The sequence below is a fragment of the Aethalodelphis obliquidens genome, unplaced genomic scaffold, assembly GCF_003676395.1.
Source record: "Aethalodelphis obliquidens isolate GAN/ISIS:26980383/991018 unplaced genomic scaffold, ASM367639v1 scaffold15, whole genome shotgun sequence".
Taxonomy (NCBI): Eukaryota; Metazoa; Chordata; class Mammalia; order Artiodactyla; family Delphinidae; genus Aethalodelphis; species Aethalodelphis obliquidens.
Window position 1 is genome coordinate 3,258,422 of NW_020837959.1, and position 23,045 is coordinate 3,281,466.

At 41.5% G+C, this 23,045-nt stretch overlaps 1 protein-coding gene across 1 annotated transcript in view; it reads right to left on the reverse strand.

The window, feature by feature from the left end:
• Positions 1-883: 883 nt before the first annotated feature.
• Positions 884-23,045, reverse strand: part of MYO16 (myosin XVI) — a 401,447-nt gene continuing 379,285 nt past the window's right edge. The window contains exons 33-34 of the mRNA XM_027115848.1: positions 20,172-20,257; positions 884-2,208 (exon numbers count right to left, since the gene is read on the reverse strand). Of these exons, the coding sequence (XP_026971649.1) occupies positions 1,981-2,208; positions 20,172-20,257 (314 nt within the window). The 3' untranslated portion in view covers positions 884-1,980. The remainder of the gene's footprint in view (positions 2,209-20,171; positions 20,258-23,045) is intronic.

Below are 23,045 nucleotides of genomic sequence, written 5' to 3' on the forward strand. Positions count from 1 at the left end.
TCACGGAAGCAGGCGTCTCAAGGGAATTGGTGTCACGGTTACTTAGGGACTGGGGTTAGGAGGTTGGATGTCGGCGAGAGTGCGAAGAAGGAGCAGGGAGCAAGGCCGGGTGGCTGTCCACGCGGCCCCCCCTGAACTTGTTGGGTGACATCAGTCCTGTCGCCACTTAACCACGTGTCAACTACGTCTTTTAATTTTCTGCATTCTGACGCTTCCACATCTGTCCCTGGCTGAGGCTGAAGGAACTACCCCGCCCAGGGCTGGCCAAGTCCCAGAGATAGAAGACAACCCCGACCCTTCCAGAGCCCACAGCCCATCCACTGCCTTCGTCCACCTCTCCCACTCCAGGCCACCATCCCCCTGCCAGGGGCCAGCAACCAGAGGACCAGGGGCAGCCTCTGTGCCCGAGAGGGGCTGAAACCATCCAAGCCTGTCAGTCCACACATGCACACCCGCCTCTCCCGTTCCTGCCCAGGAAACCCCAGGGAAAGCTCCAGCCCACCAGCTCCCCTGCTTCCTCTGCCTCTGGACGCACCCAGGTGCTTCTCCGTGTGGCCCTCCCTGGCTCGGTGTGGGATCTGTGAGCGTCACACGCCGTCTTCTCAACGGAAGTCCTCTCCTGATTTACTGGCCTATTAGTATTCCTAAATAATTGACATATTTTTCCTACAACTGACGTAGGCCCACCTGGTAGTTATGTAGGAATAACCATAAAAATCTTTCTTCCAAAACAAACCGTAGATCCTAAAGTTTGCAAGATGCTGTGAGAAGAACACACGAACAGAGGTCTCCTCGCCCCTACTGATCTGATCCAGAAACGGAAGTGTTTGTGGAAAACAACAGTGGCACATAAATAACACCACAGAAGAACAGAGTTGTACCCTTTTATTGGCACAGTAACTTTGCCAAGGCTGGTATGAAAACAAAGTTCCAAGGAGCAAGACACCGTGGTCTGAGGCCAACAGAAGCACATAGATAAGCAAGGCGGGTGCATCACAGGAGGGTTGAGGACATAAAGTGGGTGAGACATGCAGTGGAGCTCAGAGAGGACAAGTGTCTTGTGGGGCAGCATCACGGCTCGGACCAGCAAATCTCAGCATGCTTATTGGTACTGCGTAGACCTTTGAATGGATACGCCCCCTGCACACCCCCAGCTATGACTCTGAAGCCGTATGCATTTAAGGGGGTGCTGCATCGTTTCCTGTAACCTCTACTGAAGTCAGGGGATGAGATTTCAATAAAGAGCTCACAGTCCGTGTGCCTGGAAACACAGGGCACAGGAAGGAACCGTCTCCTGATCAGTGAATGAAACACAAGACATCGGACTCCAGCCGTACGTTTGCAGAGGTCGGAACGGTGAAGCTAAAACAGCAACACAGCCTCGGGATTTTTCGGTACTCTACATTAAAAAAAACAGGTATGTAGGAAAAGAAAAGCTCTAGAAATGATTTTTTAAAGTCTGTATTTTGAAGAAAGGGAGCACCACCCATTGCATACAATTATAAAATACAATAACAAACATGTAAATCATTAACAGGATTGTAATTCCAATAAAACGCAAACACCTACAAAGAAATAAAACCTAGGTCCTGGAGAGTGTACGAGAGTAAAATGACTGGAGGGCAAGATGCAAGTGGTCGGACCCTATAAAAACAACTCTGCGGTGTAGGGGTCCCCCTCCGCCATCATCCTCTCCCTGCTCAGCCACACTTTGTCCGGCCTTTCTCTCGCTACCTCGGGGTAGCACGGCCCTAGGACCACAGAGCCTGAAGATCAGAGTGCATCCCCGCAGAACGGATGAGAAAACACAGACACGCACACAGAGACACGCACACTCGCACACTCAGGGAATCTCGAGTATTTAACTGGGCTGTCCTGTGCTTTTCGTGTAGATGCGGACAGAGCCCCTAGCATGTACCAGGGGCAGCCTCTGTCTGTGAACCTGGCATCTCCAGGCAGTGAGTCTGCAGTCGGGGCCCATCACAGGGTAGTGTCCCAGAACTTGGGGGGCGGCCTGCCGCAGGAGGCCCCCTCGGGCTTCTTCAGGAGCGTGGGCTTCTTGCACGGAGGTGGCGGAGGTGCCCTGGGCTCCGCGTGGCGCAGGATCTGTGGCCAGTCTCCTCTCTCCTCGCAGAGTTTCCGCCTCCAGTCCAGGAGCTCCCGAAGGGCCACGCTCTCATTCTCGGACAGTCTCAGCTGATGGATTACCTGGGGGACGGAAGCAGGGGGTAAAAAGAGTAGCACCAAATACTGTGAATGAATGAGAAGTATAAGAGCAACACCTGGACGCCAAGGCTCTGACGGGGTGGGAAGAGAGCTTGGACATCCACTCTAGAACCTCCTGGCTCTGCTGCCCTGGGAAACGGCATCCAATGCAGGTCGGCTGTGAACTGCCGAATTAGGACGATGAATGGAACTTGGAAATCAGTTAGGGTAAGTACCTGGGGAACAGGCGATGTACCTCCAGTGGTACAGGAAAGACTCACATGTCCGTTTGCCCTTTGCCCTCTCTTGTTATATACATTCTTACGACATCTTGGACTTTTTCTTCATTGAATATATGACGATTGTAATTCTGTCTATAATAGATGTTTCTGGATTTCTTCAGCTGCATCCCACTCCAGGATCCACCCCTCTGTCTACGCACAGTTACTAGTCAACACCTTTTAAGGTCACGTGACCCCAACTCTGACCATCACGCACTAGCCCCAGGAGTCCACAGACGTGGGAACGTCAGGGGTCTTTGCAGGAGGGCATCACCGCGTGCAAGTGTATTGGCTGCTCGGTCTGGCTTCCTTGGGGTCCCTGAAGGGAGGCAGAGCTTGCCCCCAGGGACAGCTAGGGCATGTGGCAGGCTGCAGGCTGTGGGCTCTGCGCTCTGCCAGCAGACGGTCATCTGGAGCAGCTGCGCGCTGCAGAAGCCAAACTGGCCGTCAATTCCGTAGTGAGTGTGCTGGTGTCACAAAATGAGATCCTGGACATCAGAACGGGACTACTGGGGAGAATTCAGAGGGAACGAGACGGCCTCAAGGCACCTACTACTTTGTTCCCACATAACTTCCATCCTTTCCATCAAGATAAATGGGAATAAAACAAAGCAGGGCACGGTGGTTGGCTTATGTGAGGAGAGTCACTTGAAAACAGCAAGGCCATCCATGTTCCATACAATTCGAAAGCCAACACCTTCACCTGGACACCCAAGCCTCTTGTTTACCTGAGGAAGAAGATTTTAAAGCCTAGAATCACAGAAATGGGCTGACTGTCAAGAAACGATGTTAAAACACAGAAGCCGGGGGGTCAAACCCATACCTGAAGTGCATAACTGGATTTCTGGGCTGGTTATTAGCAAAAGGAGTTTCTCCCAATTGAAGCCTAGACAAACAGTGTGCAAAACAGGCCTGTGACCGTCCAATCCCCAAAGCAACCTCCAGGCACTGAGAGAAAGTGAGTGGCCAAAGCAGTATACCCCCCCTTACAAGGGGGTTGCTCCCTAGTCTCCAGGACTGCACTGGAATGACCTGGAAGTCAGAATCCTCCTGCTGGGAGACTCTTGTGGAAGCCGGATTGCCTCTACTGTCAGGGAAGTGAGCCAGGAGAGCCGGGTGGAGGGTGTGCATAAAATTAGTTATTTAGTAGACACTTCAGAATGCTAAAGTTGCGTCAGCACTTTTCTAAGCCCCTTACAAATATTAACTCATGCAATGCTCCCAAGAGCTCTACAAAGTGGTGCTAGCATCTGGCAGGTGAGGAAACTGAGGCACAGAGAGATTAAATCATTTGCCCAAAGTCACACGGAAAATGGTGGAACCAGGCGGGCTGGTTCCAGAGTCCGTCTTCCTATTACCCCACAGTGCCTGTCATTTGCCCAACAGCCGGTGTCCAGGACCTGATATATGCCAAAGACCAGCGTCCCTATATCATCTTCCTCTTTACTTCTTTTTCTCATTGGGATTTGCGTGAAATCTGTGTGTTTCTTTCACTAACATCTCTTAGTTCCTCTGTTTTCTCCACCAGTGGATGCTGTGTTGAATCGCCTCAGGTAGAAAACATCATCAGTAGTGTTGGTTGACACACAATGCTTAGCGTGCAATTAGAAATTACCATACATGGGAAGAGACGAGGAAATCTACCCCAAATCAAAAGATAAAACAGATTCACAGATGATCCAGGTTTAGCGTTAGCAGATAAAGACTTTAAAAATCCTGTGGTTAAATGTTTAAAAGAATGGAGAAAAAGATGGACAAATAAAAAAATAGAAGAGTAGACATAAACAGTAAAAGGAGTAGCAGAAGTACTGATAGAAGAGATATAAAGAAAATGGCAAAGCAATATTCAGAGATAAGTTTCCAAAACTTGGGAATGGCACCTACATACGTATTAAGAAGTTTGGAAAAGGCACGATAAATACACTCCACCACCAACAATAAGAAAAGAAGGCAGATCATATTAAAAAGGCCAAAGGTCAATGACAAAAAAAAATGTTTTCAAAATCTACAAGAAAAAACGCAATACCTTCAAAGGAGCAACAATGAGAATGGAAGCTGACTCCTAAACAGAAATACTGGAAGCCAGCAAACAATGAATCACAAGTTAAAGTACTGAAAGGAAGTAATTCAACCTGTAGGATTCTAGACTCAAAAAAAAAAAATCCCTTAAAAATGAAAGTGAAACAAAATGTTATTGGACAAACAAGAACAAGGAAGTTTGCTATCACAGGTCTTGACTATTTTTTTTAAGGTGAAGAAAATGATCCTAGATGAAAAAAAAAAAAAAGGAAATTTAAGAGAGGATTAAGGACACTGGAATTAAATCCATGGGTAAATACAAGTTATGCGTTTGGAAAATGTCTTATAGACTTTAAGTCATATGCAGAACAACGCGCCAACCCTAACTGCAAAAGTCAGGTGGGGTTACATGGAGTTCAGAGGTTCTGAGGTTCTAGCAGTATTAGGAAAATGACAGAAGTAATACAATTTAAGACGAAAGAAATCAAGGCTTCATGCTTTATTCTCTAGGCACGTACAAAAAGAATAATGATAGAATGTGTCATTAACAAATTATTATGAAATAATACATTTCAATTCATCTAAAAGAAAGATGCAAGTATCTACATCTGTATCTATAAATGGAGGTCAATTCCGAACAAAACAGTGAAGCGTAAAAACGGAATCCAAGTCTCCACCCTGCAGTTGATGCTGCTCGTCTGCAGCCGGCTGGCATGTGCTGTATTTATTCTCATGCTGTCGTGACCACACGCTCTGTCCTCTTATCAAGCACAAAATACACCTATGCTATAGTTATCCTCAACCCTAAACTCTTTTCAGCAGCTTTTCATAATGACCAAAACTATACACTAGGTGTGACCCTCTGCTAAGACCTTCGTTAACAGGAAAGATTTAGAGATTGAGTCACTCCACAGAAGCAGCCCGATCTGCTGAGAGTGACTTTCAGCAGCTGCTGATCTGAATTAGGCTTGTGGGGAGCGATTTTGACATAAAATGTCCCAAATCCCCTGAGTCACGGCTTCGCTGAAAAAAAAAAAAATGCTCTCTATCCTTTCAAAGCTTCTCGACGTTTACTAAAAATATCTGAATTCCCAAGCACATTATAAAAGGTGAAACTTATACACACAAAGCATTAGAAAGCACTTTCTTAATGAGGGTATTGATGTCCTGAATAATGTAGTGGGTAGAGAACACCATCGTTGAATCCACCACCAAGAGCTCTCCAAGCTTCCTTGATAAGCAAAAATTTGACTGATGTTTGCAATAATCAAACTAATGCTCAGAATACACTCTCCTTTTGAGAGATCCCATGAAACTTTGTATTACAGAGATTAATAGGTATTGAGTAAACTCTAATAGGTATAGAAAGATAGTTGCTGGAATGGCAGAAATGAGATGCTAAAATATTAACATTATTGATCTCCATTTTAAAAAAACACAAAGAATCTTCACAGGTTATGCCTTAAATGAAGGTTAAAATTCTGTGTAAGGATATTTGATAGGTCACTACTTTCAACACAATGAAGTTCAAAGGGTCGTTTAAAAAACTGATCTGTGAGACAATAAACAGATCAGAAGATGAAGACAGGATGCCCTGACTAATGATGTTTAATCTGCTTTATTTAGGTTTATTAAATGTATCAGGTTATGAGGCACAAGAGTCATATTTGTCACAGGCAGTGAAAGAGTTTTACTATTTTAGAAGAGCGACCAAATACAACTATGAATGTTTTTTAAGTTGTGGTCAAGTAACAGGTGAGGAATAAAAAAGTATCTGCGATATTCTCTAGCACGGTAAAAACATCTAAATCAGTGTTTTGTCATTCTTTAAATTTCATGTCCTATTTGTAGTAACAAAAACCATTACAGCTTCCCTTACCATTATTGGTTATTTCACAACAAGTTAAATATTATCATTAAAATGGCAATAATGATTTTGTAACACAAAATAGCTTTGGTATCGAAAGGGAACCATTTCTTTTCATAAAGAGAAGTGACTCTGGGGCTTAAGGATGCCGCTGGCAGTGTGGGTCTGGAGTCAGCTGGCTTCACCCAGGTCTCATTGATCCTGATTTATTCGGAGATTAAAGGATGTCTTATTGGTGTCTTTTAACTTAAGTCGTGTTCCCCATTGCTTTAAAAGATGTGTACCTACAGCCCATGCCACCACTTCGGATAGTTACTTCCTTACTTATTTTCTTTTCTGGCATGTTGTATAGACCAGTGTTTGTACATGAAAACAGTCTCTTTCAGAACCAGACGGCAAGAGCTGTAGTTGGGAAAGTAAGAAGTGTTCCACACCTAGGAACCCCTGGGTTCTACGTGGCGCTACCTCTGTGTGCCATGAAAATGACTGAACCCTGCTTTTAAAGGGATTTTTAGACATGCCAATGACGTCAGTGCCTTGACATGCTGCACGGGGCATGGAGATGGGGTAGGTCCACGAGCGGGAGGTTTTTTGAAAAATTATTTTTCACTGTTTACCTGGGGAAGGGGGCTGTATGGAGGAAGGTCTGGAGAGACTTCACAGAGGTGGTAGCTTTGATGTGAATTTTGAAAAATGAAATGAGCCCCGGGTAGAAAGGGGGAAAGAAGGCACTTCCACGGGGCTTGATGTAGACAAGCACCAGGAATGACACTGAACTTCATTCTCTAACAGGGAATCACACACCCACGGGGACTTTGATTCTGGTGTGAACAGGGGTGGGATGGTTGACAAACCAGGACTCTCTAGCCAGGGTGCCCGGGCTGGGATCCTGAATCTGGCACCTAATGGTTGTGTAACCTTGAGCAAGCCCATCAGCCTCCTCACCTGTAAAGTGGGTGCACGGTGATCATCTACCTCAAAAGGACGGATCTGGGCTACTTAAGAGCGCCCTAAAAATGTAACGAGTGCTCTATAAACGCGGGCGATTATGATTGCGTCATGGTTAGCTCTTTGACTTGAGAAAATCCCTAAACATTCTGAACTATGATTATCCTGATGACTCAATCAGATAATGTTAAAGGAAAGTACTTCTCACAATTTGTGGCCCTATAAAAATATACAGTAGTCTTTTCCTTCCTTAGTAACGAGAAGATTTCAAAATACTGAGCAACACACTAGACTTATAACATAACTAGGATTTATATATGATTTACAACTAAAGAAAGTTATGCAAGAAGAAGATCTAGACGTTTTTTGAATTTCAGAGTAAGATATAAAGGGCAGTAGTGAGTAGTTTAAATAACAGTTAAATGTTTTGGAAACTGGGATTTGTATATGTATTTTCAGGGGTCCTCAAGTTCTTGGGACAGCCTAAAATTTTTTGCTTTTTTATTTGTATGTGCTTTGGATCACTTGACTACCTACTTTTTAAGCTAGCGCTCAGTGAGATTTAATTTTCTGACTTCGTATGTTATTTACAAGCAGTTTGACACAGGTAATATTGTCTATATTGTTTCAGGTAAATGAGAAAAAGGTAGATGGATTTGATATTCAAATAAGGCACCTTCCTCCAATAAAAAGCTAAGTGATTTGACATCGTAGGGTAGGCTGCCTAGCAGTTCAAATAGAAGCGATAGACTGGGATTAATCAAAGGTACAAGATGGCAGATCCGTACCAAAGTTCATGCATTTGAGTCAGCACCAGATTCATATTTGCAACAGTAATTTCATCTAAAGAAAATCATACCTAACATAAATGTTGTGAATTTTAATGTTTTCTTGCTTTTGTAGGTTTTTGTTTCACTCAATTTGTAAATTGGCTTTGACTTTATAGCTGTAGTAAAAGCTAAAAGGATAAAGAGATTTTACAGTAATGATATGTGTATACACTTAATTAACATTATAGTGAAATAATTTAAGAAATGTTAAGAGTCAAGGATGAATTTTTATTATTTAAAAAGGGTCGTATATATTATAATATGCAAGTGGGGGAAAAATGCTGATCTAAGTAGGTAGAATTCCCCATGAGTAAAATTAGTCCCTGTTTGACAAGACTATGGGTGTCCTTTAGAGTCTAAAATTGGTAAATTAGTAAATTAATCTCTGCCCGGCACAGTGCATTCAATGCACTTACGTAGAGGGTCTGGATGGAGTCAGTGTATGAATGCCAAGATGCATGTTTGAGAAAAGGGACAAATGTCATCACAGTGTATCAGACTCGTGGTTTCACTTTTTTGTAAACTTGGGGGGCAATTGAGCACCACACCCCCATCAGTTCCTGGGAAGGGAAAGGAAGAGAGAGCCTTTGAGCAATGCCAGACGGACTGTGGATGAATTCTCAGACTTGAGATGTAATTCACATCTCACGGATTCAGATAAGACCCTTTCAAACACTGTAAAGCCCTGGGAGTGTACTCAAAATGCTCTGCTGCTCTGAAATCACACAGGGTGTGAGGCGCCCCGGACTCAATTAGTTACTCTGAATTCAGACCTGCCTACATGGGTTTGAATGGTTGGTGAGAGGGGTCATTGAAGAGCGTGGGACAGTCACCCTAGACTTCAGGGTGGCCAGACGATGCAATGCCTCGAGCCATCAAACAGGCTTATCCTATTCTACTGTCTGAATGTGTGTCCCCCAGATTCACATGTTGGGGTCCTACACCCAAAGTGATGGTATTTGGAATAAGGCTTTTGGGAGGTGATTGGGTCATGAGGGTGGAGCCCTCATGAATGGGATTAGTGCTCTTATAAAAGAGACCTCACAGAGCTCCCTCACCCCTTCTGCCCTGTAAGGACACAGCCAGAAGTCTGTGACCTGAGAAACAGACTTCACCCAACCACTCTGGCACCCTCATCTCAGACTTCCAGCCTCCAGAACTGTGAGAAATAGAATTCTGTTGTTTATAAGTCACCCAGTCTGTGGCATTTTGTTACAGCAGCCAGAACGGACTAAGACATCTTATGCCCAGAATTATTATTTTTGGGTGTCATGGGGAAAATGGTACTATTCTGTAACAGGTGCAAAACTCAGGCTTCTAGAAAAGGGCGCACACTCTCTGTCAGCTTAAATGTCTTTGAAAACAAATTGTTTGGTGGAGGATCTAATAATACACTTGGAAATTATTCTGTGGTTTTTATTTGAAAATTTGACACCCGGAAGAGATCTGGAAACTTCAGAGCTTAGGGTCCACTTGGATTAAGTATTTACTGGGAGCTGGGATAATGTGACTCTTCCAACACCACTGGAAAGCAACACCTGAGGCACTGCAGGTAGGCTGCACTTAAGGGGTGGTCAGCATTTTAAATTGACACCCTCCTGTCAGTTTAGACCCCCTAAAACGTGGCCTGGCTTGCATATATAGGCCCACTTTCTCCCTTCTGCCCTTACGGAAGGATCGAGCAAGGGAGAAGCTAAGGCATCCATGTTCAGTAAACAGGCGTGCCTCTCATCAGCCCATGTCAAGCTCCCAGAACATGTGAACAGACACATAGATGATCACAGTCTGAAGTCAATTCCCTATGGGCTAGGATCCTCGTCCTGGAACAAAATCCCTTCCTTTCAGCAGATTTTTAACAAGAAGATTCCTTCATTGAAATTAATCCTTAGAAAATAGTGTTACTTAAGACACCGGTGATTACGACCTGAACAACTCAGGATGGGGTTAAAAATAATGTGTGTTTTTTTCCCCTGTTATTGAGAAAAGTCTTGTTGATTTGGTATTTAAAAGACATGAATCTAGACTCCATCCTCTTCACCACCCCCCAGCTCCAGGTTTGTGAACTGTTTTGTGTCTTCTAACGTCCAGGAGACGGCAATTAGACGTGAAGATAGAATTTGACCAAGTGACCTCTTACAAGTTCTACATCCCTAAGTGGGACTTTTATAATCTGTGCACTTACCTTCAGGGGTTAAAAACCACAAAATCTCTCACAACCCAGAGGGAAGCACAACATTATGTAAAGGCTTAATGAGGTTTATTACATATATATCTACTTGCTAATTTTTAATGGTTTTCTATTGTGTCATTAACAGAGTCCTATGACATGAACTAATTAAAAAATGAGATACAAATTTTCTTCACTTCCTGTGGCTATGCATTTCTATGAATAATATTAATAAATGTAAATTAATAATTTGCTGCTGATTTTTACCTTAAGTCTTTCCCTTCTAGGATAAAAATAGTATTTGTTAAATAATTCATATGTAAAATCATGTTGCTGTTCATTTGTCACAGCATTGATTTTTCTATTGACTATTCACCCAAAGGTGAAAAGAGGCATTTACTGACATTTATGGAAATTAAAAGAAGACAGCCTCTTGGCTGACTGAATAGTGAATATCAGTGTTTCAAATGCAAATTCCATTTCCACTCATGCTAACAACATGTTGGAGGAAAAGCATTAAAAAATGAAATTTGAAAATCAGTCTATAAAACCGAAGTTTACCTAAATAGATCCCAATGACATGGCTTAAAATGAAATTTGATTCAAAAAGTCTCTGATTAAAGGGTTGTGTATCTTTAGAAAAAAAAATCAAGAAAATGATCTGAGAGCAAAACAGCATTTCTGGTTTAGGCAGAAGAGAGTTGATCCCTCTTAATTCAGAAATAGTCATTTAGACAGCAATCCAATTAAGTTCTTTCTTGCTATTTTGTCTCCTTTTTCGCCTACGGGTTAAAAAAGGGAAAATATCCCTTAAAAGGAACAGGTTCTATTGGAAACAAGAGTATATCTGGACAACAGGCAGTGAGGGAAGGAAGAGAGGATTTTAATTTTTTCACCTTATCTGTGCAAGTTGATTTCTTTAAAAAAAATTAACCACCGTCCTTTATTTTTATAATAAGTAATATTATACTGGAGCACATTTAATATAATTTAAATGGACAGCTATTTGCATTTTGAGCTGATTTTAAGTCCATAGCTAAGAATAAAAATCGAATCTGATGAGTGGATGCATGTTTCTTCCTACCGATGGAAAGTTATAAAATAGAAATTCATTGTGCATCACACGACAATTAATTTGTGACATTTCAGGATATGGATTTTGTATGAGTTCTGGTCTCTTACCTCAATTCACTTAAAAACATGGCAGTAAAAGTATTAGTGACTAGAAGATTGTAGCAAAAACTAATAGCATATATTTAGAGTACATTTATAGTAATGACATATTACATTAATGGGTTCAAATACAGAGAATACATGGAAAAATATAAATCTATTATAACGGAAACATAGAAAGTAAGAGTATTACAATTCCTTTAAAAGTATTTTTCTTGGGATTATATGGGAGGCTCACTGCAAATACCAGGAGGTATTATTAAGGACAAATAATCTACTAGATTTTCTGTCTCTAAAGAATAAGTCTGTTTATAAAATTTGCTTGTTCAAAAATCTTCAATGCTGCTGCCTTGCTCTAGCCTAAAGAGTCAAGTCCACACACCTTAGCATGTTACAGAAAACCCTGTATTTTCTGACCACACTAATTATTCCAGCTTCATCATCACTCACCCTCACATAGACTCTACGTCAATTCAATCAGATGTACCCAGAACACGCTCTGTAATTCTATTTATCTTCTCTGTGACAGTCCCAGTTTGTATGCCCAGATACAGAAAGCTCTAAGGTTTCCAGAGCCCATTTCAAGCATCACCTTCATGATCTTGTTTCATATTCTTAAAGCATTGTCACAGGTTATTCTAGTAAAATCTCATAACCATGTGAAATAAGCAGGTTAAGGATTATTAGCCTCTTTTCATAGATGCTGAAATTCATCTTTAAAGCCCAAACTCACTTGGCTAGTCAGTGGTAGAGTCTGGATTCAAACCCAAGTACATTGAGTTTAGTCGACCTTCTTAATCACGTTGACTTCCAAGAAGTTTTTCTTGTCTGCTAATCAATGAACACATGTGCTTTCAATGATTATGAGACAGAAAGCGCCCTGATGGGGTCCATGGGACTGAGAATCGCGCGGTATGACCTGCTCCCTCAAGAGGCTTTCATCTGAGTATGAGCAACAGGACATAAAAACGTAAAGAGTCAGATGAACAAACAAGCTTAAACAGGATGTCAGCACAAAAACTTCATGAGGAAGCACAGCACTAACTGATTAATAAATTACAGACGCAATGACTGTTGTAGGGATACAGAGGAGACATGACCCATTTCAAAGCCAGTACGGCCAAGAGATTTCTGTTGGGCTATGGGATTTGTTTTGGACTAAAAGGATGAGTCGGACACACAAAGAAGAAAGGCAACTTGGGTCGAGTGGGATAAGGAATGGTGTCCACACTTTTGTTCACGTCTACATCGACAATGACCGAAAAACAAGAGAGAGAAAACACTGTGCCATGTGGTATACAACTTGAGAGTTAGCTTTGAACTAGTAATGCAGATGTGAATAAGTCAGAAAGGAGACAAGATATAGGTATGAAAGTGAGGAAAGCAAGGGTCACGACCACGGCAGATAAGCACTCCACAGCCTCCAGAGGATGGAGGGTCCAAGTCCAAGGATACTTAACCTCACTGTCCAAATGGCCAGTATCTTCACTTGCATTGCTGTGTAGGGCACAGTTTACCTGTTAACTTATTCATTCCTCAAAATACTTATTTCCGGAAACAATCACAATCTGTGTTATGGTATTAAATATAATTAAATAAGAATGAGGAAAACCACTTCGTGAAACTGAATGCTAATAAAACTATTAGCCCAATCCAGATGGATTTTAAGAATCAACTATATTTAAGAAAGGGGCATAGTTTAGCATGGGGGAAACATCTTCTCTGTCCTCAACCTTGAGTCTCCTCCGAAGTTTAGTTACCAGTTAGAGCCACCTGCTTGAGAATGAGAGATAAGAGAGGCAATTCCTTCTAATCATTAAATGCACAAATAGGTCCTAAGAGTATTAGACAATTTCTTCAGGATGCCCAGTTTATTATAGGGGTCTCACTTTATCCCTGAGTAAAATAAATTCTATTGATTCGGAGGGATTTCTGTGTGACCAGTTGTTAAGAATTACAAGCTTTGCTTTTACATATTTATGACTCGGTGGGAGCACCAGTGATCATCATTTTGTATTAAAATGTCTGACAAGCAACATTCCAATAATCCTATCATCAGAAGACATGAACAGGCATGATTTTTACCACCTTAAAGAATAAGGATGGCTAAATAATAATGGAAGCTAAACTTAGTGAATTAAGGACTATAAATAATGCTCAGTAGCAACCCCTGAAACATTAGGCCAAATAAATGAGAATGGGTAGCAGTTTACATTACCCAAGATGCTGTAACAGGCAAACCACAAATACCAGTGGATTGACACAAAATCCACCCATTTTAGCCTTGTTCATGTTAAGGCTAAAATGGGTGTTTCTGATCAGTGGATGGATGACCTCCACGTTGTCACAATTGTACTCTGCATCTTCCTGGGTCTTGGAGTATTGTGTATCCAGCTTTCGGATGGGAAAGGGCATAAAGCATTCACAGTCCAAGGGAGGTTTGCATGGACCAAGGCTGGAGGGAGCTCACATCAGTACTCCTGCTCCATTGGCTGTATCTCAGTCACATGACCACTCCCAATCACAAGCATGCTGGGAAACGTAGTCTAGCTAGGCGCTTCCAAAGAAATGGATTTGGTGGGCACTGTGTCTGCCAGGGGTGGTGCCTAGGGGGTCAATGACTGTGTCTTTAAGACACAGTCATTGCAAAGCATGCGGGTACAAACGCTAGAGAAAATAGAGAAAGGAAAAGAGATGTCAGGAAGCATTAGAAAGGAAAACAGACAAGATTCTGCCAAAGTAGGCAACATACAAGAGCAGATCTTTTTAATCAAGACTCCTTTCCCAAAATAGATATTAAAAATCACCTGCAAGTGTATACAATTAATTTAAATCCACTTGGGCTTCAAAATCTAGGCTTTTTATGTCATTGACTTTATGACACTTCTCCCAATATCATAGTTCATCTGTTTTAGAACCTATTTCTGACTCTGTCAGAAATGACAGTTTCAAATAATAGTGTAATCATAGAAATCAGAGAAAAATCAGGTCTTGGAGGTCTACTAAGGTCATAAAATACATTCCTTTACCAAGGTTGGCTAGATTACATTTCAGCACCATGGAAAACTTTCTGTTCCTTTAGCCTAAATTTTTCTTTCAAAGTTGTCAGGCCCCATTAATGTACAGAGTAGTACACTTAATAAGTCAGAAACTCTGGGGCCCAGGTTCCCAGGTATCAATCTTCCAGTTCTCTGTATCTGGAGCAGGAACAGAGCTATTTGTCTTATATTTTCCACTTATAAAAAAGGCAAACCTGGTTAACGGTTTTGAAGAAAGACAAGGTAATACAGTCATAACTGGGATAGTACATTTAGCCTCTTGCTGTCGTTTATAACTTAAAAGTTCCCTTTTTCTAGAATTAACACTTATAGCTAATGGTAATTTCTACTGCTCTTCAAGGAGACATCTAGCCATACTGCAGAATGGAGTTACTCCATTCCAGCCACGCTGGCCATCTTGCGATCCAGGCCGGCTCCTGTCCAGGGTCTTTGCTCCTTCCCCACCTGGAGTGCTCCCCTGACCTCAGCCTGCAGAGATATCACAAGACCCTTCTCCTTTTTAAAAACATAGTCACCATGTATACTTCAACAAAACAAACAAACAAAAAACACATAGTCACAATTCTGCGTTCTCGTTCCTTTCATATTTCTTAAAATTGATTTTTCCTCATTGCTAATAGTCATTGTCGTCACTGGAAAAACATTCTGCATTTAAATACATTTAGGATACACATACGGTGCAATTCTATGAAGGAAAAAATACAAACTATAGGATTTGTCTGTGTTATTTTCCAAGCTTCTATATATCTATACAGGACATGTCCCTTTCCTGTTGAAAACACGGCCATTTAACTCTTAACCATAAAATTAATTTACTGCCTTCATTGCTTGCCCATATTATGGAAGTCACGAGTGGTGCATACTGATTTCCCAAAACCTCAGCTGTGGGAAGAGCTTTCTATGATAGATCTCCTCCGGTTTGTAGCTTACAAGTGAAATACACATATTTCCTTTGGAAATGGTTATCTAATTTCTATTCCCCATCATGTGTTTTAGAATTACCCCCTTAACATTAAAGGCAAAGTGTCTACATTTTGTTATTTTATCCAACACACTGTTTCTTTTCCATGCCACAATATAGTTCAAGCAGTCCATGTGACAAATAAAATGAATACAGAAAGAAGGCATTGGGTTTACTGAGTGCTCTGCAAACTCTTCATTTCTTTGATATGTGACATTACAAAAAGGCTCCTTTGATGGTTCAGTAAAACAAACCACATAACAAGTCGCTTCTTGGTGTGGATCGACTGCATATTGATTCTGTTAGGGCTTTCACTGGCGGCTGTGACGGAAGGGAGTAGATATTTATTAAGCTCTCAGGCCCTGGATTGCCACTATTTTATCAGAAACCATCCATGATTTCTTACATTGAATATTTGAATATTACAGATATGAAGAACAACTTTTAGTGCTCTTTTAAAAAGCCAAAGAATATTAAAAAAAGTTTGGCAAGAAATACAATATGGCCACAACGAAGATCGAAGATTGTAAACCACACAACATTACTGGGCAGAACAGATAGATGAGAGGAATAAAACGTCAGGAAGTGAAACCTGGTAAAGTTACAATGAGAATGTAAATACAAATTAACTATGCTCAAGTAAAAAGTAATCTCATTTTTCAATGTCAAGTGTGGACCCCTAAACAGATGTGTAAATAGCGATTTTATGCTGAGGGCAAGCACTGAGCACTTTATTTCATCCATCCTCTCTGCTGCCCTCCTGCCTGCCCTCTTCTGCTCTGCTCAGGCTTTCGCTCTATTTATAATCCGTGGGCTCCCTGTGTCAGGTTACCTGGCCCCCTGAGTCAGCATTGCAGTCTCAGCACAAACACGAACAGGTCCCTCTAGGCTGGTGGGTGTGTTCTCAGTATTTCATTCAGTGCTGAGTCTCTTCTCCCCACTGACTTACCTCTAAGGGACTGCATCATGCCAAATGGTATAAACTTAAAAAACAATGATTTCACATGTTACAAAATGGCAAGTAGATAAATGGCATGGTATTTTTATAAACACTGTCTAATTCAAAAACCAACATGAAGTGGCTTCCTCAACCTCTGCGATTCCAGTGTTGAGAACTGGGAAATGCCACAAAGCCCCCCTTCAGGACTAGGATGTGGGATTCCACGACGTCACACCTTCACTGCTGGTTTACCTGTGCCCTGGGGTGCAGAAGGACATGAATAGTTCGCCTCGGTTCACAGCCTGGACCTACCAAGGCTTCTACATAAGGAACATAAATGATCACAGCCACATACTCGATCCGGCTAGTGTCTCAGCTTCTACTAGTTCCAAATATTTTAAGCAAAATTGATTTTTACTACTTTTACCTAAAGTCCTTACAGTTTGCAAATTGATTTTAAAAATACGATGGAATAGAACATAAACTACATTTTCTATATTCTGTACCTTGAGAAAAGAAGCTATTTATGGAGGTGCTACCCCTATTAGAAAATTGTTTACATCTACATTAAGAATAATGCACACTCTACGTAAAACTTGAAAGATGAATGGATAAAGAAGATGTGGTACATGTATACAATGGAATACTACTCAACCATGAAAAAGAACAAAATAATGCCATCTGCAGCAGCATGGATGCAACTAGAGATGATCATACTGAGTGAAGTAAGTCAGAAAGGGAAAGACAAACACCATATGATATCACTTCTATGTGGAATCTAAACTATGGCACAAGTGAACCTATCTACAAAACAGAAAGAGACTCACAGATATAGAAAACAGACTTGCCGTGGCCAGTGGGGAGAGGCGGAGGGAGAGGGGGATGGACTGGGAGTTTGGGGTTAGTAGATGCAAACTATAACATTTAGAATGAATAAACAACAAGGTCCTACTGTATGGCACAGGGAACTATATTCAATATCCTGTGATAAACCATAATGGAAAAAAAAATAAAAAAGGAATGTATATATATGTATAGCTGAGTCACTTTGCCGTACAGCAGAAATTAGCATAACATTGTAAATCGACTATACTTCAATTTAAAAAAATAGAGAATAAAAAATAAAATTTAAAAAAAACCCTTTGATATAAAGTAACTTTTATAGATAATAACAATAAAATCAGATTAGTGTGTCAGTCAAAATTCTTCTTTGCAAGCAACAGAAACTAACCCTAACAGGTAGAAGATTTATTGGAAAGCAAAATAATTGGACGTGAAGTTAAGGACAGGTTTGGCACATGGGCTGCACCTAAGGTGAACGCGGTGACCGGCGGTCACAGACACAGGCTAACATCTTTGGCCACTGGAGGGAACCACTGTGGCCAGATGACACCCCCATGGCGACATCTATCCTCGTCCCTTCCATCGTACGTCTCTCAACCCATAACCCGTGGTGGATAGACAGAGCCCATCTCACAGGCATTTATCCAGCTCTCAAAGGAAGGGAGGAAGGTGAAATCTCTCTCCTTATATTATCATGGTGGTAGGCCAGAAACTTAAATATGTGGCCAGCAGCTAAGAATACAAACCACACATGTCCACTACAGCTACTTAAGATTTTCACCTTGACCAAAACTTCTTTAAATTTTATGTAAAAGTTGGATGACTCCTCCATTGCTTTTAATGCCATGGTAAGCTCACTTTCAGAAACAAGACATAGGATCTTGACATCCATTCAAACTGTGGACACTGCATTTTCCCTATGACCTCTGGCAAATTACTAAATCTATTTCTTGTTTTCTTTATCTACAGTATCGCCCAGACATTTTATCTTCCTTAAAGGGATTTCATTAAAATCACTGATGATGCTAATTAAAACATAGACATCCTCAAATAGGAATTCAATTTTTAGTCAACATTTAATTTTATTGCTACATGCCCAATCAGTTCAGGGCTGATTTTATAGAATTCTTATTTAGTAGCCTTACTAGAAAGTCTAGAATTCAATATGCCTGTATGTGTCCATATTTCCTATATAAATGTCATACAAGAAGCATTTATGCTGAGAGATGTGTGGCCATTCAAGGCATAGTTCCACATAACTGTTATAGGTCCCCAACACTGACACGTGTGTCCTGCCAGGAGAATGCCCACACCAGCCATGGAAGAAAATGAGCCTGGTTTTCCATTTCCTTGAAAATATGCCCTGTGAGATAACTGGAGATTGTTTGCATTTGAAAACAAGCCCTCATTGAAAACTGGGAATGGAAAATTATTCCCGGTGGTCTTTCCCATCTCTCTTTGCATCTTAGCCAAATCCATGAAAGATCAGAGGGAAAGTTCCAGAGATGCCTATTTTATGCACCTTCTTTCAAAATTAACCCTTTTCTCTATGAACCCTGGAAAGGCTGTATCTATCACTGCGCTCTAACGTATAGGAGACGGTCCTATAATAAAAATCAAGCCAATGTTCTCTACAAGCAGGTTCTCCCGTGAATTATCATAGATAAAGCAGCTGTAATGCTTACAAGGTAAAGTAAATGCATCTCTAAGGAACAGAGGGGAGATTAGGACAATCTATTATTGCAAGCAATCAGCATTTTTTTTTTCTATTTCAATGCCTATATATCAGCGTAAGTGATTTCAGCATATTGTCTACTGTAAGATTTATTTTTAAGATTAAATTATTGATTTTTCCCACTAGCTCATCAGTGTTATTTTAAAAATCTCAGCTGATAAGATAACCGTGCCTATATAATGTCAAATGTTCAGATGAAAAAAGATCTTTGGCTGGATAATTGGTTTCATGAAAACATCTGAATACTTGACTGAGTTTTTAAACGATTTTAATGTAGGTATTTGACAAAGCAAAAGTTGTGCTGTAACTTCGTAAAAAATAATCTTGCTGCTAAAGCAATAATCTTTAATATATGGATAATAAAATCTTTGATACATTGTTGGTTGTGTACCACCTTCAAAGCAAAGTCGTATTTTTTGAAGATACTTATTGAAGGCAGTATTTTAAAACTCAACATAAAAAGGACACTAAACTATTGATATGAATCCTTTATTCTTTCTACAAACACCAGAGTTTATTTTAAAGTGACAATCCTCTTTATTTTGGCAAAATTTTTGAGGCCAAACACATTGCGCATACACGTGAAATTACTGAAGCACATCAGAACAGTTTTGTGAACTGCAATCTCATTTTGATTTTGCAGTGTTCTGATCATATGATAGTTTACAAATGAATTTGGATTACATGGAATTTGAGGTGGAAACTGAGAGATAATGGCCATGAAACCACAGGGACTTCAAGCATTTTCTTTCCATGTTGTCCTCACTTACAGCCTTCCTATGTCAGCTGAGGTCCAATGCAGGAAATACTAATGCCATTCAGCAGATGCAATATACCCTTCACCTGACAGTGACTTTAAAATGCCACTACATAAATTATGTCAGAACAGTTCATATGAAACCATCTATTAATTTTTATTTGTTTTGAATGTTCTTCTTTTTTTGAAACCAGCAGAAAATAGAGAGCAGTCACCTGATACAAAGGGAAAGAGAATGTTGAGGTGAAGAAACTTACAGCAGAGTTGAAAATAACTGTGTTCCCTAGTCCAATAAGAACAAACACTCTTGGTCACGCCTTCGTGAATCTCTTGTAGGCATTTAACATCAATTACCATAGCAAAGGTAAGCATTGAGGGGTCATTACCTGAGTGGTGTGACTCTCTCTATGTCTCTGAAGGGAGGAGGTCCCACTCCCAGACAACCTGGAGAATCCATCGTCTTCAGGTAAACCTATGGAGGTCAACACAAAATAGCCGTTAAGTTGTGTGTTCTTTCCCCAAATAAAGTAAGTCGTGTACTTACTGAACAAATTAAAATGGTGACATTTCACGGATTGAAATGAAGGTCTGTAAACACTCATTGAAAAATAAATTTCCCAAGGCAGCATGGTAATACCAGGTATTGCTGGAGTTCCATCTAATCAAAGAGGAAATGTACTGACAAAAAAAGCTGAAATGATCACGAAGAAATATGTCATAATAGCACAGACGTGGGCAAAGAAGTACTGGAGGGGAGAAGGAAAACTTTTCTAGAGGCTGCAAATAGTCTGATGAAACACCGATGGGGAAAGAGAAGCCTGTGGGCAGCGAAGGGTAAATGGGTCCCTGGGGTGACAGTTTGCTTCCCATTTGTGGGGTAGCAGGGTGGCTGAGAAGGGATGGAAGACAGATAAGATAAGACACCATCAAGTCTACGTGTCAGATGAATTGTATTGACTATCGTTCATTCTACACCCAAAGGAAAGGAGGAGATTGGGTGAAATTCCACGCAGAAAAGGTCAGGGTAGCTGCCCGATCACAACAGACCAATACATAACTAACCCTATAGGCTCAGTGGTGGGTCTGAGGCAACTTGTATCTCCCACGATACAGAAGTGCCCTCAAGGCTCCAAAAGGTTATAGTAATTATCCCTGGTGACCCAAGCAGGGTTTTCCATCGTCAGCCTGGCTGACGTTTCGGGCTGTGTAATTCTCTGCTGGGGGTCTGTCCTGTGCATCTCCTACTCAGTTGTGGCAACCAAAACTGTCCCCAGACATTGCCAAATATCCCCTGGGAGGCAAAAATCATCCCTGGCTGAGAAGCACTCTGAGAGAGGGATCAATCAGGTGACTTACTGATAAAAATGAATGGAGTAAAGAGTAACAACTGTCCAAGGAAAGTTCAACCTAGACAACTTTAGATTCTGAAGTGATTGCTCCTCTCATCTGAAATCATAATTAACCAGTATGGTATAACGGATTAAACATGTACATGATTCCTGATTTAAACATCATTAGAAAATCACTCATAGTTTTCCAGTTAGAGAGTTAGTTCTGCAGAGAAGTCCACGACATCCTGTTAATACATAAGAAGTCTTCCCAGTTGATCTTGATATATATACAAATACCTTGGCGTGGAAGGGTTAGTTCATTGAGACTGGGCAGGAGACAGCCAGTATCTAGGAAGTGATAGACATACAGATGGGTGGTCATGGGGGGACTGGGTCTTGGTCAAAAGTAATAGCAATGTCTAAGGTTGCCCAGGGGAATACTGTATCGAGACCCGGGTAGCAGGTGTGGGGAAGGGTCCAATCAAGCAGTGAGTGTTAGAGTGATCGGAATCAATACAGAGGAAGGGTGGGTGGAAATCCAAGATCACACACAGGTTGGCGTTCCAGGCAACTAGATAAGCATAGTCACAATAAAATGTATGTCCAGGTAGCAGGGCAGAGCTAAGAGTTTGGGATTCATGGGAGACGGGGATGAAGGGCCCATTGACAAGCAAGACAAATGTCTGCTGCTAGAGAATCCGGTTCACTGGACGTCTTACAGAGACTAGGAACCTGGGGAAGGAGAAGAGTGCTGTGATCCATTTTTTAAAACGAAATGATCAATTAGAAGATTGCTCGCTGAATCCGAACAGAAAGTCAGCTTAGTGCAGATCCAAACTCAGAGCCAAGTCATTAGCATGAACTGCTCTACACAGTGTCAACTAAATAAAGTTAGGAAATATCTAGGTCACCCTCCGAACACGGCGCTGGGAAATGCGCCAAGACTCAAGAAAAGGTCTGCCTCCGAGGATCTCAAATCTTCACGGTAATGCTTCTTAAGCAGAATACACAACAGAATGACTTAAGGGTTCCACAGGGCACAGGTGGCGTTGAGATGGATCTGGAGAAAGCAGGGATTCACTCTGGGTGAGGGATTAGAGGAAGAGTGACGGTGGAGATGCCAAAGGCTGTGGACCTTCCAGGATGGGGAGGATTTTGAAAGGTGAGCGAGGTTGAGGAAGGTCAGCCTGGCCAAGGGAACGGAAGCGCTGAAGCATCGTAACATGGAACACGAGATGTCTCCACGTCCTGGGGGTGGCCTGTAAGATGGCCGAAGTAAGGCACCTGGAGGGTGTAGTCCAGAAATTAAAGGCGTCACCTAACACTTCACAGAATCTGGCGATATCTGAAGGCAATGGGTAGCACTGTAGATTTCTGAGAAGGGCTGTGGCACCAGGGTACCAAAGTGGTGGGTGCAAAGGCATCTCTTACCTGTCGACTAAAGAAGGGTCAGGACAGATAGAGTCAGTGTCGGGGGTGGGGATGGAAGGCTGGGTGGTGACAGAGAGAGAGTGACAGAGAAGAAAGGGGCACTGGAGAAATTCTGGGAATGTCATTTCCTCTTGGTGATGCAGGAGGTGAGGGGGCTCCAGGGGAAGATGACTCTGGGGCAGCACTGACCCTGAAGGTCATAGCAGGGAGGTGAGAAAGCCCGGTTATGGCGAATACGCATGGGAGTGTGAACCCGGAGGCGCAAAGAAATAGCTGGAAGCACTGAAGGTGCAAAGGAGATTAGAAAAGGCAGGGTTTCTTTTTTTGGCCAACAAAACCTTTTATTTTGTTGCCATATTAGAAGCAGTACTTTTTAAAGGCAAATGATATAAAAATGGCACCAAAGACACACGCCATGAAGGAAAAGAAAATGTATCAATACTTCTATTCGAACCTTAAAAATAAATATACTTTAAAAATATCAAAAAAGTAAATTGC